General features: G+C 41.7%; 1 protein-coding gene across 1 annotated transcript in view; it reads right to left on the reverse strand.

Annotated features, from left to right (window-relative positions):
• The window catches only part of SGPP2 (sphingosine-1-phosphate phosphatase 2), a 143,124-nt gene that overhangs the window by 83,643 nt on the left and 42,377 nt on the right, over window positions 1–17,104 (reverse strand). The window contains exon 2 of the mRNA XM_017876825.1: window positions 7,208–7,366. Within this exon, the coding sequence (XP_017732314.1) occupies window positions 7,208–7,366 (159 nt within the window). The remainder of the gene's footprint in view (window positions 1–7,207; window positions 7,367–17,104) is intronic.

Consider the following 17,104-nt stretch of genomic DNA (forward strand, 5'->3'; position numbering starts at 1 on the left):
TGGGTTTCATCGTGTTAGTCAGGATGGTCTCGATCTCCTGACCTCGTGATCCGTCCATCTCGGCCTCCCAAAGTGCTGGGATTACAGGCTTGAGCCACCGCGCCCGGCCTAAACATCTTACATATAAAGATACACTGCCTCTGAGACACAGAAAATTCAGTATCATTCTATGTTAACAACTGGTGGAAATCAATAAAAAAATGAAAGCCCATTTAAAAAAAATACTCACAAGGCAGACTGACAATTCATACAAGTTAATACAAATGATTAATAAAAGTATGAAAAATGTTTTCATCTTCACTAATTATATATGAACTGGAAGTGAACTGAGATACCATTTTCTTTTCTTTTTTTTTTCCAATTTTATTTTAAGGTCAGGGTACATGTGCAGGATGTGCAGGTTTGTTACATAGGTAGACATGTGCTATTGTGGTTTGTTGCACAGATCATCCCATCACCTAGGTATTAAGCCCCATGTCCATTAGCTATTCTTCCTGATGCTCTCCCTCCTCCCAACCCCCCAGCAGGTGCCCAGTGTGTGTTGTTCCCCCTCATGTGTCCATGTGTTCTCATCAATCAGTTGCACTTATAAGTGAGAACATGTGGTTTGCTTTTCTGTTCCTGTGATTGTTTGCTGAGGATAATGGTTTCCAACTCCATCCATGCCCTGGCAAAGGACATGATCTCATTCCTTTTTGTGGCTGCATATGTACCACATTTTCTTTATCCGTTCTATTATTGATGGGCATTTAGGTTAATTCCATGACTTTGCTATTGTGAATAGTGCTGCAATGATTACATGCATGGAAATACCATTTTTCTTTGGTTAAATTAGCAATGATTTAAAAATGAGAACACAGAAAGTTCAGGAAAAGGAGTCAGAATGAGTACTCTCACATGGATGATAAGCAGGTACTGACACTAGATACTTCTGAGGAAATAATTGAGCAACATGTATCACTAGCCTTGACAATTCTATCAATTTCATGAGTCAGGAAAAGGTTTGTTCTCTTAGAAACAGGCTTATGATTTCCTAGTGGATAACATAACTTCATTTTGGTTGGTCAAGACAAAGCTCAAATATGAATCTGCGGCTCACCTTTGAACCAGCATGCCACATTTCACTTTAGTCTGGACTTTCATCTTCTATTGTATCTGTGCTCCCTTTACTTTCCATTTTTATCTGTTTATCTGATTTTTTCCTACATCTCATTATGAATGCCATGAAGTATCCGTGGAAAGAAATATCTATGTAAAATATCACAAGAACAGAGAAAATGAGGCTTCCAAACTCCCAGGATCAGTTGTGGTATCAATGTTTGCATTGCTATTTCACAAAATGAGGAGTTTAGCAAAAACGTGAGATTTTGCTTCATGTTACAAAACTAAACACCACCCAAGTTCAATGAAGTTGCCTCTAACCTTTTAAAGCTACAGAAATATAACTTTAAAGCTTTTATTTTTTGTTAGGTCTGTCACCATGCCAGAATGAAAGTGAAGAGATTAGATAATCACGCCATGGGGCAGTGACTCATCTTCTGAAACATCGTCCTCAATATCTCTTTATAAGCATCCTAATAAGAAAATCCATTTGCTGTCTTTTTTGACCAAATATCTAAAATTCTTTTGAGCCCAAAGATAGGTTAAAAACCTTGATACAGAATAAAGGAGAGAAGTGGTGAATTGATTGATGTGTTTCAGCTAACCTAACAAAAGCTTATCCCATACTGTGGGGTTTGTTAAGGTTTGTTAACCCATTTATGCTGGAGGTTGCAAATTTTTGTGTGTGAAAAATCAGACCTTGGCGATGACCTTGAGTGGTAGGATATAAGTAACTCCCACAAGCTTTGCGTTCCAATAAAGGAACACTAGTCATAAATGGGTTAAGACGGGTAGATAAGAAACAGTTAAGTAGAATACAGGGTTAATAAATGCCAAAAGGACAGAAATGCAACACAAACCAAAACAAATATGCAATAGAAGAAAACTATGGGCAAATCATTTTAATGCTTGAAGCCCCAGTTTTAGCATCTTTAAAAAAATATTGTGCTCCTTATGCCACTTAGCTGTGTTCTTCTAAGAAACAACCATGGCAGCTTCCCCTGGGAGACAAGATCTGGGTGCAGGATCAAATCCACCTTGCCACTTAATCCAGTGTGACCTTGGGCAAGTTATTTAACCTTTCTATATTTCAGTTTCAGGATCTGTAAAGTGAGTTGGTGATAACTATTTCTCAGGATTGCTGGTAGGATTAAGTGAAGTAAAATACGTAAAGCACTCTGACAGTGAATGGCATATATACTAAATGCTCAATATAGGGTATGGCTTATCAATATTTGAAATATTACTATTCCAATTTAGAAAATGATACTGCCGCCGGGCGCGGTGGCTCAAGCCTGTAATCCCAGCACTTTGGGAGGCTGAGGCGGGTGGATCACGATGTCAGGAGATCGAGACCATCCTGGCTAACACGGTGAAACCCCGTCTCTACTAAAAAATACAAAAAAACTAGCCGGGCGTGGTGGCAGGCGCCTGTAGTCCCAGCTACTCGGGAGGCTGAGGCAGGAGAATGGCGTGAACCCGGGAGGCGGAGCTTGCAGTGAGCTGAGATCCGGCCACTGCACTCCAGCCTGGGCGACAGAGCAAGACTCCGTCTCAAAAAAAAAAAAAAAAAAAAAAAAAAAATGATACTGCCCATTGTTATGAAGCTCAAATAAGATAATGAACATAGATGCCTATAAAAGCAACAGAAGATGTACAATACAGGTGAGGACTAATTATGATTGTGAGGAGAGAGAACTTGATACAAGCATAAATTCTGCTGAGCTACTTCAGACAGTGTGAGTTACCCTGAATGTAACAAAATATCTTTAAAAGCAATAAAACCTGTAGGGGCTTCATCCAGTGACAATTCCCAAATTAACATAAAATTTGCCAAGCTTTGGCAATCCTGAACAAAGCTGCCTTCCAATGAGTTTTGGGTGAGATAAGATGTTCAATACAAGACTTCCAGCTCTGTCCCTCATGTAATTAACAGTTCTTAATCCCTACCCCTTTGAAGAAGCAGCCACTAATTTAGGGATATCCTTTACTGAAGAAAGACTGCCTCAGCAGGAAGTTGATGGTCCTGGCTGGCCCAAGTACCAGAACCTAACCCTTATCCACCCCAGGCGCCCAATCTCGCCCCCACTTAAGGGACTTGCCCTTCCTTTTGTCTACCTTTAACTCTGGAGCCAAACCAAGTATCTCTCATTATTGTCTCTGTAGCCCATCAGAGAGCACCCCTAATCCCAACACGCCTACGTACACACACACACACACACACACACAAATACATGCACACACATGCAGATGCACAAACACACGCAAGCACACCTGCACCTCCCTCTCCCCCTCCCTCCCTTCCTTCCTTTCTTCCTCTCTCCCCTTGGAATGACCTCCACTCTCATCCCAGGCACTGGCAGGAATGCACACACTACCTTAGCTTCTCACACTGCTTCTCACACTACGTTAGGCTTCTCACACTGCCTTACAGTGACCACACAGAATAACTACAGAACTCTCAGCACAGGGGGACTGGTGAACCAGGTCATGTGCCCATTTTAAAAAGTCAAGAAACAGGTGGCCAAACCTCAGGACGAACTGCAGATTCAGAGGTTATTTCTTCCTTTCTCGGGCAAAGATTTTATTTGCCTCACTCTATGACAAAACTTGTCATTTTGCCTCAAACAGGCACTCTGACGCTTTGAAATGAGGAATACAAAGCATAAAATAACCACCAATAATGGCAAGCAGAGAGTTCCCTAACCACAGCCTTCTGTAGAGTCTAGAGGTCTTCCCAGCTCTCAGGGAAAGTTTGCCACCCTCAGTGGGGGAGATAACTGGCCATGAGCGGATCAAACACATTATAAGATATTCCTGTGTAATGTACTTCTCATCATCTGCCCCACTCAACCATTATTAAGGTTTTGGGATTTAGAACACACACACACACACCTGTATACATACACTCACACATATACACACCTATAAACACACATACATATACACACCTATATACATACATTCACACATATATACATACCTACACACATATATACACACCTATACACACACATATACACATCTATACACACACACCTATATACATACATTCACACATATATACATACCTACACACATATACACACACCTATACACACACATATACACATCTATACACACACACATATACACACCTATATACATACATTCACACATATATACATACCTACACACATATACACACACCTATGCACACACATATACACATCTATACACACACACATATACACACCTATATACATACATTCACACATATATACATACCTACACACATATACACACACCTATACACACACATATACACATCTATACACACACACATATACACACCTATATACATACATTCACACATATATACATACCTACACACATATACACACACCTATACACACACATATACACATCTATACACACACACATATACACACCTATATACATACATTCACACATATATACATACCTACACACATATACACACACCTATACACACACATATACACATCTATACACACACACATATACACACCTATATACATACATTCACACATATATACATACCTACACACATATACACACACCTATGCACACACATATACACATCTATACACACACACATATACACACCTATATACATACATTCACACATATATACATACCTACACACATATACACACACGTATACACACATATACACATCTACACACACACCTATATACATACATGCACATAAACACACATATACATACCTATACACACACACCTATATACATATATACACATATATACACACCTATATACATACACACAAACATATATACACATAACTATACACACATATACACACCTATACACACATACATACCTATATACATACATACACATATATACACACCTATGTACATAAACATGTATATGCACCTATGCACACACACATATACACACATACACATATATACACACCTATATACACACATACATATACACACACCTATATACACACACAGATATACACACATCTATATACACACATATACATATATACACACACCTATATACGTATATACACACATATACACACCTATATACACACACATACATATATATACACACTTATACCTTACACATGCACACACACGCACACACACACAATCTTAGAAAATAAATGACAGTGGGAAAGATACTCAAGCCCATGGGTTTTCAGATCTTAAGAACAGAAGGACCACTCCCATTCTCTCTCTCCTGCCCCCATCCTGCCTGCTCCACGGACACAGAAGTGGCCTCAGAAACGAGGAGGGACAACTGGACTAACGTTCTCTTTATGATTTGCAAGATACCTATGCTTTTGCAGACTCTCACATTATACTTTTAGACAGAAGCTAGATTTCAAAAAAGGGCTGTGGGGAGACAGGGATGGGGAGTCCCAGGTGGAGCCAGGGGCTATTGCTCCCTAGTCCCTCTGTCGCCACGTGGTGAAGGGTTTGTGTGGATACTGCACCCTTGTCACCCCTCACCCTGACTCAGGACATTGCTGCTTTATTTCTGTCCCCTGCCCCTGAGAACATTCGAATTTATGAGCCCTGATCAAGTCCACTCTACTTGTTCCACAAATGAGAAAGCATAAAGCCCACCATAGGAAAGTCACTCGCTGAAATCTTCTCTTTTATACCCAACCAAGTGCTTTGGAACCTCTATTTCTAGTGCAGAATCTTGAGTCAGGGAAACAGTCTTGTCTGGAAGTTCCCTCCACCAGCTAAATAACCTTCGACCTTAGAATTGGTTGATCTTCAAGACTCCTTCACCTTCATGCACTAGTCACTATGCGTTATCATGCTCAAATAGCGACCTACAGAGTCCTCCACATGCCAGGCCTAGAGCTCTGTATACACTCTAGATATTCCCAGGATGATTCTGGGGAGGCACATTATTCACACAATTTTACAAATGAGGAAGGTAAGGCTCAGAGCAAGGGCACACAGATGGGGCCTGGACTGTACTTGAGCTCAGGTCTCTCTGATACCAAACCTACATATCTTGCATATCTTGTGTATGCCTTGCTGCCTTCCAAATGTCTACCATTTCCTTCAATGAGACATAAAATCAGAACTCATTTGGCCCTGAACAAAATTAAATGCTAGGGTTACCAGTGAAACAGCAGAAAAAGGCTCTGCCTGTCTACCTGGGATTGTCACATGGTTTCTGTGTATTTGCAGCTGCTCCTGCTACACTAGACGTTCCCTCAAGGAAGGTGCTTTGCCTTATGTGTTTTGGCCTCTCCTATGTGAATGGTCACTTAATACTGCTTGGAGGTATTGCTCAACAGCTTCTGATTTTAGTTTCTGATCAAATTTTACTAAAATAGGCCTCTTGCGAGGATGCATTTCATACCCCTCTGTGGGTCCTTAGAAAGGTCCTTTCTTCTCTGGTCATCACTTATGCCCTCTCCTACTTTGATCTACCCTTGGGAAAGTATATCTCAAGGTACACAAAATCACAGGTTTGGTTTTTGCAAATAAAACACGTTGTTTTCAGAGCAGTAAGAGATAAGCCTGGCCAAGATGGCAAAACCCCGTCTCTACTAAAAATAAAAAAATAACCGGGCGTGGTGGTGCACGTCTGTAGTCCCAGCTACTCGTGAGGCTGAGGCGGGAGAATCGCTTGAACCTGGCGGGCACCTGACCTCAGGTGATCCACCCACCTGGCCTTTAGTTTAGGTTAACTTTGAAGCAAGGATGATAATAGTTCCTCCCTAAAACTGGTCCTCTCCCTGCTGGGGGATGAAAACCGCCTTTGTAAGACTAAGGAAAGACCACAAGATTAGAATTTTGGAAAAGGCCTGAATTCTGCAAAGAGGTAGGCATAAAGGACAAACAGCCACTGTCCCCCAGCTTACCTTGCTACAATTCCCTTACTGCTCAGGGAACACAAGTTGTGTTCACTGCTTTCTAATTTTTCCAAAGTAAATTAGGCAACAAATCCAACTCTAAGTGGTAAAACAAAACAAAGCAAACAAACAAACAAAAAACATATTTGCAAAGTACTTGAATATCAAAGGAAGCAGTTGTTTTAGAAGTAGCATCAGTTAATGAGTAGTGGTAATACTTACAACCCATATGATGATCAACCTTCTGGATAAATACGGGTCAATATTCCAGTGAGTGAATGGAAGAAACGTGATGTAGAACACTTCTTGGCCCAAAGCAGCTGAAAATTGGAATAGGTAATAGTAGAAATAATTCTTCACGACGTACTTCTGTACATAAGCCTAAAAGACAAAAGTTAGAAGACTCTGTGAGTTCATGCAACATGTCAAGTTTTAAACATCTCTGTCTAAAACTCACAGGTCTCAATTGCCAAGACGCTGCCTCCTCTCCCATTATGTTATTAAGGTATCGTTACTGTCACTGAACATTTTTTTCAACTTCAATTTATTCAAACAAACACAGAGGCTTTTATTTTTTTTTAAAATCAAAAAAGAAAATTCCAACAAAAAAGTCCCAGGAAAACCAAACCAAAAAAAAAAAAAAGCCAAAACTTTTCTTGTATATGCAGAAAGCTAGAAACCTGGAGAAAGTCAACCGTGTTAGGACATTATATGGGTCTCTGCAATAGGCAGAGTTAATGCTTCCCTCAAAGATTTCTATGTCCTAAATCCTAGAACTGAATATATTACCTTACAGGGCAAAAGAGGCTGCTATCCAGAGGCTGCAAATATGCAATTGGTGATCTTTCTATTTTCAAATTTGCATTGATACATAATGATTGTACACATTGTGAGGCACATGTAATATTTTCATCCATACATAGAACACATAATGATCAGTCAGGGTACTTCAGATGTCTGTCACCTCAAACACTTTTCTTTGTGCTGGGAACATTTCAGATATTTTCTAGCTATTCTGAAATATACAATAACTTATTCTTCTTTTTTTTTTGAGACGGAGTTTTGCTCTTGTTGCCTAGGGAGTGCAATGGCATGATCCCAGCTCACCACAACCTCTGCCTCCTGGGTTTAAGTGATTCTTCTGCCTCAGCCTCCCGAGTAACTGGGATTACGGGCATGTGCCACCACACTCAGCTAATGTTGTATTTTTAGTAGACATGGGGTTTCTCCATGTTCGTCAGGCTGGTCTCGAACTCCTGACCTCAGGTGATCCGCCCACCTCAGCCTCCCAAAGTGCTGGGATTACAGATGTGAGCCACCATGCCTGGCCTGACAATAACATATTCTTAACTGTAGTCACCCTATTGTGCTATCGAACACTATAACTTATATCTTCTAATTGTATATTTGTATGCATTAAACAACCTCTCTTCATCCCCTCTCCTTCCCAGCCTCAGATTAATAATCTTGAGATGGGGAGATTAGTCTAGATTTTCTGGGTGGGCTCAACCTAATCACAAGGATTTTTTTTTTTTTTTAGAAATGGAAGGAGGAGGCAGAATGGTCAAAGTCAGAGAACCGTTTGAAGATGCTAAGCTGCTGGCTTTGGTGATGGAGAGAGTGGCCGTGAGTCAAGGAATCTGGATAGCACCCTCTAGGAGCTGGAAGAAAGCAAGGAGTCAGAGTCTTCCCTCCAGCCTCCAGAAGAAATACCACCCAGCTGACACTTTCATTTTGGCTAAATAAGACCCACTTTGGACTTCTGACCTGTAAGAGAAAAAATCTGAAACTGCTTTTGCAAAGATTGTGAAAGAGAAGTCTAGCCTGGCTGACTCTATCTTGCTTCTAGCCTCACAGGCTGGCTGTAATTGCTCACTCCTGGGCGTAGGCCAGGCTACCCATGGGAGGAATTTAGGTTAGTTTAGTTTGTCTATTATTTATTTATTTATTTATTTTTGAGACAGAGTCTCGCTTTGTCACCCAGGCTGGAGTGCAATGGCACTACCTTGGCTCACCGCAACCTCTGCCTTCCAGGTTCAGGTGACTCTCCTGCCTCAGTCTCCAAAGTAACTGAGACTACAGAAGTGCCCACCACATCTGGCTTATTTCTGTATTTTTAGAGAGATGCGGTTTCACGAAGTTGTCCAGGCTTATCTCCAACTCCTGACCTCAGGTAATCTGCCTGCCGTGGCCTTTAGTTTAGGTTAACTTTGAAGCAAGGATGATAATAGTCCCTCCCTAAAACTGGTCTGCTCCCTGTTGGGGGATGAAACCACCTTTGTAAGACTAATGAAAGGCCACAATATTAGAATTTTGGGAGAGGCCTGAATTCTGCTAAGATGTAGGCATAGTTAAAGGACAACCAGCCACTGTCCCCCAGCTTATGTTTCTACAATTCCCTTACTGCCCAGGAGTCATGTGACCAGAGGTCACAAGGTTTATAACTTCTCCAGTTGCTCCTATATCATCATCATCGTCATATAACATCAGTATCGCAGAACCTAAGATTTGTCTTTTGAGATGTTTTCCAGACTTTTGCATTCTGGTGACCAACTGACTCTACCTGGACCCATGATGACTCATGACTCAACTGGTCCTGTGGCCCCCACCCAGAGGCTGATGGGAGTAATAAACTCTCGTCTGCAACTTGACTAGCTGGCCCTGCATTAATTAAATTCTTTCTCAACTGCAATACAACTGTCTCAGTGAATTGGTTTTACTTGTGCAGCAAAAAGAATCCATTGGGAGATTACAAATTTGCATTTTAAGCCACTAAGTTTGTGGTCATTTGTCATAGCAGCAATAGATAACTGATACAAAGATGTTAGAAAAATCACTTGCCTCTGAACTTTATATATTCACCTTTTAAACGGGTCTAATGAAGTTAACCCAACACAATGATGGTTTGAGAAACACTTAGCAGAAAGTACACACGAGACCTGTTAAAATGCATTCTCATTTTTAAACATCCTTTTCTTCCTGCTTATCCTGGTAGTGTGCAGAAAAGAAAGGCTTAGGGAGTTAAAACAGAAAATCAGCAATCTAGTAAAAAATATGGTCAACGCCTTTACATTATGGTATGTTAACAACTTAAAAAACAAAACATAGTCACCCTGTTACATGAAACTAAAAAGTAGAATTTTAATGCTACTTAAGGTAGTCATAAACTTTATAAAATAAAATCAAAGCAAAATGCCAACACTAAAACAGGAGAGAAAAGAGGCATCACTGTTACAGGGAGATTTTTCTCAAGACTCTTGGAGATCTGGATTTTTGTTTTGTTTTACTCTACACAAAGTCCGAGGTTCTCGAATCTCAGGCGATTTCAGAGAACAAGTTATGTTTGTTTATGTATTTATTCTGTAAATATTCATTCTGTGCCTATGATGTCCAGCACCTGTACTAAGTGCTAAGCATATTTGGAAGAGCCAGGTGTGATGTCTGTTTCAACAAGCTCTTATGGGAGAAGGGGGGCAGAGTACAATTTGGAGGAATAAATTTTTAAAGGATCATTGTTGTATTTAAGGCCTTAAAAAAGGCTGAGAGTACTTTTATACTTCAGAAGTAAAAAAAAAAAAAGACCTTGGAAACTGCAAGAACATAACTGTACTTGACACTATTGGCTATCAAGTATGCATTCCTCTCTTTTACCTCCCTAAGAGGTTCGCAGCTTTGTTCCAGCATCTCTACCTCCCCCACACAGCCCTGAGGGAAAGTTGACACTCTTCTCTGGGAATGGATTTAGATTCATCCAAAGGAGTCATGATAAGCATAAGAATTCAGTCTCAAGCCGAGCAGTGCACAGGACTACCGGGAGACAGTTACTGGTCAGGGGTAAGTACATGTAATCTAAAAAGGGGTCTCCTATCAGGGATAAACTTTACTTCCAAGTGAATTCGAATGAAAGGGAATGGTAATACATCAATCCTAAACAGGAATGACAATAATGCACAAATGAATTAGATAAGGAAGTGTATAGTTTCACCTCTCTGCTAAGATATCATGGTTGCATTTGCAAAACAAGGACAAGGGTCTAAGACAAATAAGTGACAAATGCCTCTCTCTAGAGTGGAATCATGAACTGCCTGAGGTAAGGACTAATCTCTGCAGGTTCTGTTTACAAATATACAATCCAATAGGCCTGACCTTAAGGCACACCCTATAAAGACCTCCTTTTTAGCCCACCAGCTACCAGATACACCTGGTAATCTTTCCAGCTTTGAAGTTTCCCAAGGATAAATTTTGCCAAACTGTAACAAACCCCTTGCTGGTATCATTTCATGACACCCAAGTGTTATATGACATGATAAGTACTCAGCAACAATCATTTCCCTACTCTAGAGATCGACCTGAGACCACGTTCAATATCTTAATCCTAGTAAACAATTGAAAAGATCACCAAAAATGACAGCAAACTGCTTTAGCGCTACATATCACTAACTAATATCTTTAGACAGGCTTTTTCACAATCTCTCAGGAATTTGTTTTTTGAGGGAAAAGCTAACTATTCTCTAACTCTTCTCAGGAACGGAATAACCAAAGATGAAGTTTAAAATATCAGCATATATAGATGACACTTCAAGGATTTCTTAGATAACTTCTCTGTATATATGACTGAATAGCTTGAGAGCCAATTTAAATTCTTTAAATTCTTGGGGGCTTAGATGTACCTAAATAAAACAACTGCCAGGCCTCTGAGCCCAAGCCAAGCCATCGCATCCCCTGTATACGCCCAGATGGTCTGAAGTAACTGAAGAATCACAAAAGAAGTGCAAATGCCCTGCCCCTGCCTTAACTGATGACATTCCACCACAAAAGAAGTGAAAATGGCTGGTCCTTGCCTTAAGTGATGACATTACCTTGTGAAAGTCCTTTTCCTGGCTCATCCTGGCTCAAAAGCTCCCCACTGAGCACCTTGTGACCCCACTCCTGCCCGCCAGAGAACAACCCCTTTGACTGTAATTTTCCTTTACCTACCCAAATCCTATAAAACGGCCCCACCCTCATCTCCCTTCGCTGACTCTCTTTTGGACTCAGCCCGCCTGCACCCAGGTGATTAAAAGCTTTATTGCTCACACAAAGCCTGTTTGGTGGTCTCTTCACATGGACATGCATGACAACAACATGTACTTGTCTTTTTAATTTTATTTTTAAATTTTTCTTTAGATTCTGGGATACATGTGTAGAATGTACAGGTTTGTTACATAAGTATGCATGTGCCATGGTGGTTTGCTGCACCTATCAACCCATCATCTAGGTTTTTTTTTTTTTTTTTTTTGAGATGGAGTCTTGCTCTGTCGCCCAGGCTGGAGTGCTGGAGTGCAGTGGCGCGATCTCGGCTCACTGTAAGCTCTGCCTCCCGGGTTCACGCCATTCTCCTGCCTCAGCCTCCGGAGTAGCTGGGACTACAGGCGCCTGCCACTACGCCCGGCTAATTTTTTGTGTGTTTTAGTAGAGACGGGGTCTCACCATCATCTAGGTTTTAAGCCCCGCATGCATTAGCTATTTGCCCTGATACTCTCCCTCCCCTTGTCCCCCACACCCTGACAGGCCCCGGTGTGTGATGTTCCCCTCCCTGTGTCCATGTATTTTCATTGTTCAACTCCCCCTTATGAGTGAGAACGTGTGGTGGTTGGTTTTCTGTTCCTGTGTTAGTTTGCTGAGAATGATGGCTTCCAGCTTCATCCATGTCGTTGCAAAGGACATGAACTCATTCTTCTTAAAGGCTGCATAGTATTCCATGGTATATATGTACCACATTTTCTTTATCCAGTCAATCATTGATGGGCATTTGGGTTTGTTCCAAGTCTTTGCTATTGTAAATAATGCTGCACTAAAACATAAAACAACACGTATTTGTCTTTTTTGGAAGAAGAGTTTCCTTTGTAGTAAATCTCAGTGTGTGTGACTTCAATACATCTTTGGAAATAGTAGGAATTTCAGTTCCAGTGTGTGTGTTGGTCCCACTGGGAACAATCAGAGAAGGAAGAAATGGTGGTTAGAAATGGTAGGTAAAATAGAATGATAAAGAAGAGAGGAGCAAAAGCTGAGAGCAATGAAACCAAGTTCCAGAATCCTACTTGAGCTACCTACCTGAGCTGATGGCTCAGGCTTTGATGGCAGGCTTTGAGGAGAGCCACTCTTAGAAATAAAATGCTGGCCGGGCGCGGTGGCTCAGCCTGTAATCCCAGCCTTTGGGAGGCCGAGACGGGCGGATCACGAGGTCGGAAGTCGAGAACCATCCTGGCTAACACGGTGAAACCGTCTCTACTAAATAAAAAAAACTAGCCGCGAGGTGGCGGGCCGCCCTGTAGTCCAGCTACTCCGGAGGCTGAGGCAAGGAGAAATGGCGTAACCTGGGGGAGGCGGAGCTTGCAGTGAGCTGAGATCGGCCCGCACCTCTAGCCCCGGGCAACAGAGCAAGACTCCGGTCTCAAAAAAAAAAAAAAAAAAAGAATAAATGCTTCGTCCGGCGCGGTGGCTCTGCTGTAATCCCAGCACTTTGGGAGGTCGAGGGCAGGTGGTCACGAGGGTCGGATTTTCAAAGGACCAGCCTGGTTCCCAAGATGGTGAAAACCCCGTCTCTACTAAAAATACAAAAATTAGCTGGGCATGGTGCGGGTACCTGTAATCCCAGCTACTCTTGGAGGCTAAGGCAGAGATTGTTAAAACCTGGGAGAGGCGAGGGTGCGTGAGGCCGAGATTGCCCCACTGCACTCAGCCCTGGGCCACAGAGCGAGACTCCATTCAAAAAAAAAAAATAAGAAATAAAAAGTTCTTAGCATATCTCATCTGTCACACAGCAAATGAAGAAGTGTCTGACAAACAAGAAATGATAAAATGAAAATTACCCACATACCCATTATTACTAGCTGCAAAATGTCACTGATACTCCTTATGAGTGGTTATTTATTGGTTTACTTTTCTGAAAGTTTTTTTTTTTAAAAGGGTTTTCCTAGGGCTCCTTATTATCTCAGGCTCCCAACCCCATATTCCCTTTTAGGTCGTAAATTCTTTAAATGCACATTCTTCTAAAATGGGATTTTTCAGCCATTTCACCTTGTGGTTGCAGAAGAGCTACTCTATCTTGCTGATATTGGAGTATTCAGCGTCGTTTGCAAGGCTACCTTCAATGTATAAATAAACCAGGGAAGAAGAGGAGGCATGCAGATTGACTGCATGGTGGAAGAAAAAGAACACTGAGAATGTATGACTTACTGACTAAGCTCTGCCAATGAACACCTGAACAGCGCTTTGCTTTCCAAACACACACAAAGGAGTCCTAAATGCAAATGAAATATACCCAGGTCAGTGCCACTGGATATAGTAAGGGCTGATCCAGACAGCAGAGGAGCGAATGCCCAGCAGACTTGGCAGCCAGCCCAGCTTTTGAGTTTTCAAAGGAGGAAACAAGAAATAGCTTTCAGTCAAAACAACGTGTGACCTTGGGGGAGTCAATTTGCCTTTCTGAGCCTCAACAGCCTCAACTGCAAAGAATGCAAAGGATGGAGAAGGATTAGCTCAGTTGCTTTTTAATGTACAATTTTTTTTTTTTTACAAGGAAGGAAAGGCTCATTAAATAAAATGTTACCATAGGGCCTACTATATAAAATAATATAAGATTGAAAGTACTGTACTAATTGGCTGAAAGTGAAGAATGGTCCACCAAACTTCTATCTGAGGCCAGCTCCACCTTGCCCCACAACAACCCCACGCTCCAGTCCTTCTCTGGAGTGAGCATCCTCTCAGAGCAGAACAGCTCAGTAATCAGTCTGAAAATCACTGATCTCAACCTCTTCCAGACCCCAGATACCACCTTCCTGTAATTAACTTTTAGTCTTAAGTAACAGGCTATAGCTATTCTGACCTTGAGGTCTTTAAAGAATTTGATAAACTGTAGACCAATGTCATTGCAAGGTCATATTACTTCCCTTTTTTTTTTTTTTTTTTTTTTTCAGATTAGAGCTGTAAATATACAGTTTCTTCCAAAGGTCAAGTCTAAGATACTCCACCACTTCAACAGAGCCAGGAGGTCACATCTGGGCGGCGGGGGATGGTAATCTGCAACTCTAAGCCATCCAGTTTAATTGGAAGCAGCAGAAAGAGCTTGTTTTCTGGGGCTGAGAGAGATAAAATCTACACGGGGTACAATTCAGTCTTATTTTAAATAATGTTAAGATCCAAAACTCTTTTACAGAACACACCAAGAAGCAGTCTTCCCTCCACAGTGGCTTTGCTTTTGGAGTTTTGCAGACTGACTAGAAGGAAGCAAATGAAATGAATATGGAGTGAACTGACCTGGCCAGCAGGGAAGAGGGAAGGCCTAGGGGAGAGGGAAACAGATGCCGGAGGTGAAGTGTCTCAGATTGAACTCAGGCTGCCTACGCTTCCTACCTGGATAATTTCACATAAATGACTTATCTCCCTGAGCTTCAGCTTCCTCACCTGCAAATGGGAATAATAAGAGTCCATAGCACACAGAGACTTTGGGAGGATGAAACAAGATCATGTTGATGGTGTGTGCAGGGTGCTCAAATCAGAGCAGGCAAAGAAATATCTCCATAGGACATGGCTGTTGATGATGATGACGATGGATGGTGGAGACAGTAGCAGTGAGGATTCTAGAAAGCACTTCCCAATTGTAATATGCATCCGAATGACCTTGGCATCTTGTTAATGAGCAGATTTTGATGTAGTTGACCTGGGGCAGAGGGGAGACTTCTCAGGAGCGCAGGTGATGTTGATGTTGCCATGTTGCTGGCCCATGGACCTCACTGTGAATAGCTTTAGGATCAAGAACACCTCAGCAAATGGTTTTTCAACACAAAAGTAAGGCTCTCAGATTTAATCCTCAGTATTAGAGGATGTCTCAACTGGCATTAAGAGAGTAAGTAACATGATCCAGGTGATAGATTAAAATGCTGGTGACAAACCAGAGGGGAACAGTGAGCAGATTCCATGGAGGATCCTGCAACAGTCCACACACAGGAACTGAGTCCAGACAAGCACCTCAACACTAGAAAGTACCAAAGGGAAAGCACAGGTAAGACATGCCCCCTGAGATAGCAGCCGGATCAAATGACGGATTGATGATGCCAAACGAAATATGCGACCGCGCTTCTTGCCTTGATTTGAGAGAGGTTTACGTAAATACTGGAACAACAAATTAGAAATTGGTTAAGAAGGAGTAATGAAGTTTGAAAGCCTTTCCTAACTTCTCAGAGCATCACAATACCAAAAAGACCAAACCATGCTTTTCTAAGAAGGACTTTTGCACTATTGTCAGAATCCTGGCTTAGAAACAGGTTTCTCAGGCCTTTGCAGGGAACATCTGTCATTATGTTTTCTGAAAATAAAAACTAAAAGGGGAGAAGCTCATTAAGATCAATGGTTTCTGGAAACTCTAAACTTTTTTTTTAAACCCAACCTGGCTAGGAAATTGTCATTTTTTAGCTACATCTGGAATAATCTACATTTGACCTAAATAGGCCTACACACTCATTCTCATCAGCTTCTGAGGGTTGTCACGTCACATGCTTGTCCGAGATCATTCTCAAGGTAGGCCTGAACATCCTTGGGTGCTTGGGATTGTGGACGGTGACAGGAATCAGTCTATGGTCTGTGGATTGATAGCCATTTATGAAGACCAGGGCCTCCTCCAAAAAATTCCTTCCAAGGTTGGAGTGATGTCCCCGAAGGGAGATTAAGGACTAGAACTCTATGTTGTCTTGTTCGCTGATTTTTTTTTTTTTTTGAGATGGATTCTCGCTGTGATGCCCAGGCTGGGGTGCAATGGTGCAAACTTAGCTCACTGCAACTTCTGCTTCCCAGGTTCAAGTGATTCTCCTGCCTTAGCCTCCTCCCCAGTAGCCGGAACTACAAGCATGCACCACCACGCCTGGTAAGTTTTTGTATTTTTAATAGAGAGAGGGTTTCACCATATTGCCCAGGCTGGTCTCAAACTCCTGACCTCAAGTGATCCGCTCGCCTCAGCCTCCCAAAGTGCTGGGATTACAGGGGTGATACACTGCGCCCAGCCTTTGTTAGCTGATTCTTATACTCAGTGTACTTTCAGCCAGAATTTCAAATCTGTAGCCTAGAGACAAGGAAAGGCAAATC

This window comes from Rhinopithecus bieti, unplaced genomic scaffold, assembly GCF_001698545.2.
Source record: "Rhinopithecus bieti isolate Rb0 unplaced genomic scaffold, ASM169854v2 scaffold_10315, whole genome shotgun sequence".
In the NCBI taxonomy this organism is placed as follows: Eukaryota; Metazoa; Chordata; class Mammalia; order Primates; family Cercopithecidae; genus Rhinopithecus; species Rhinopithecus bieti.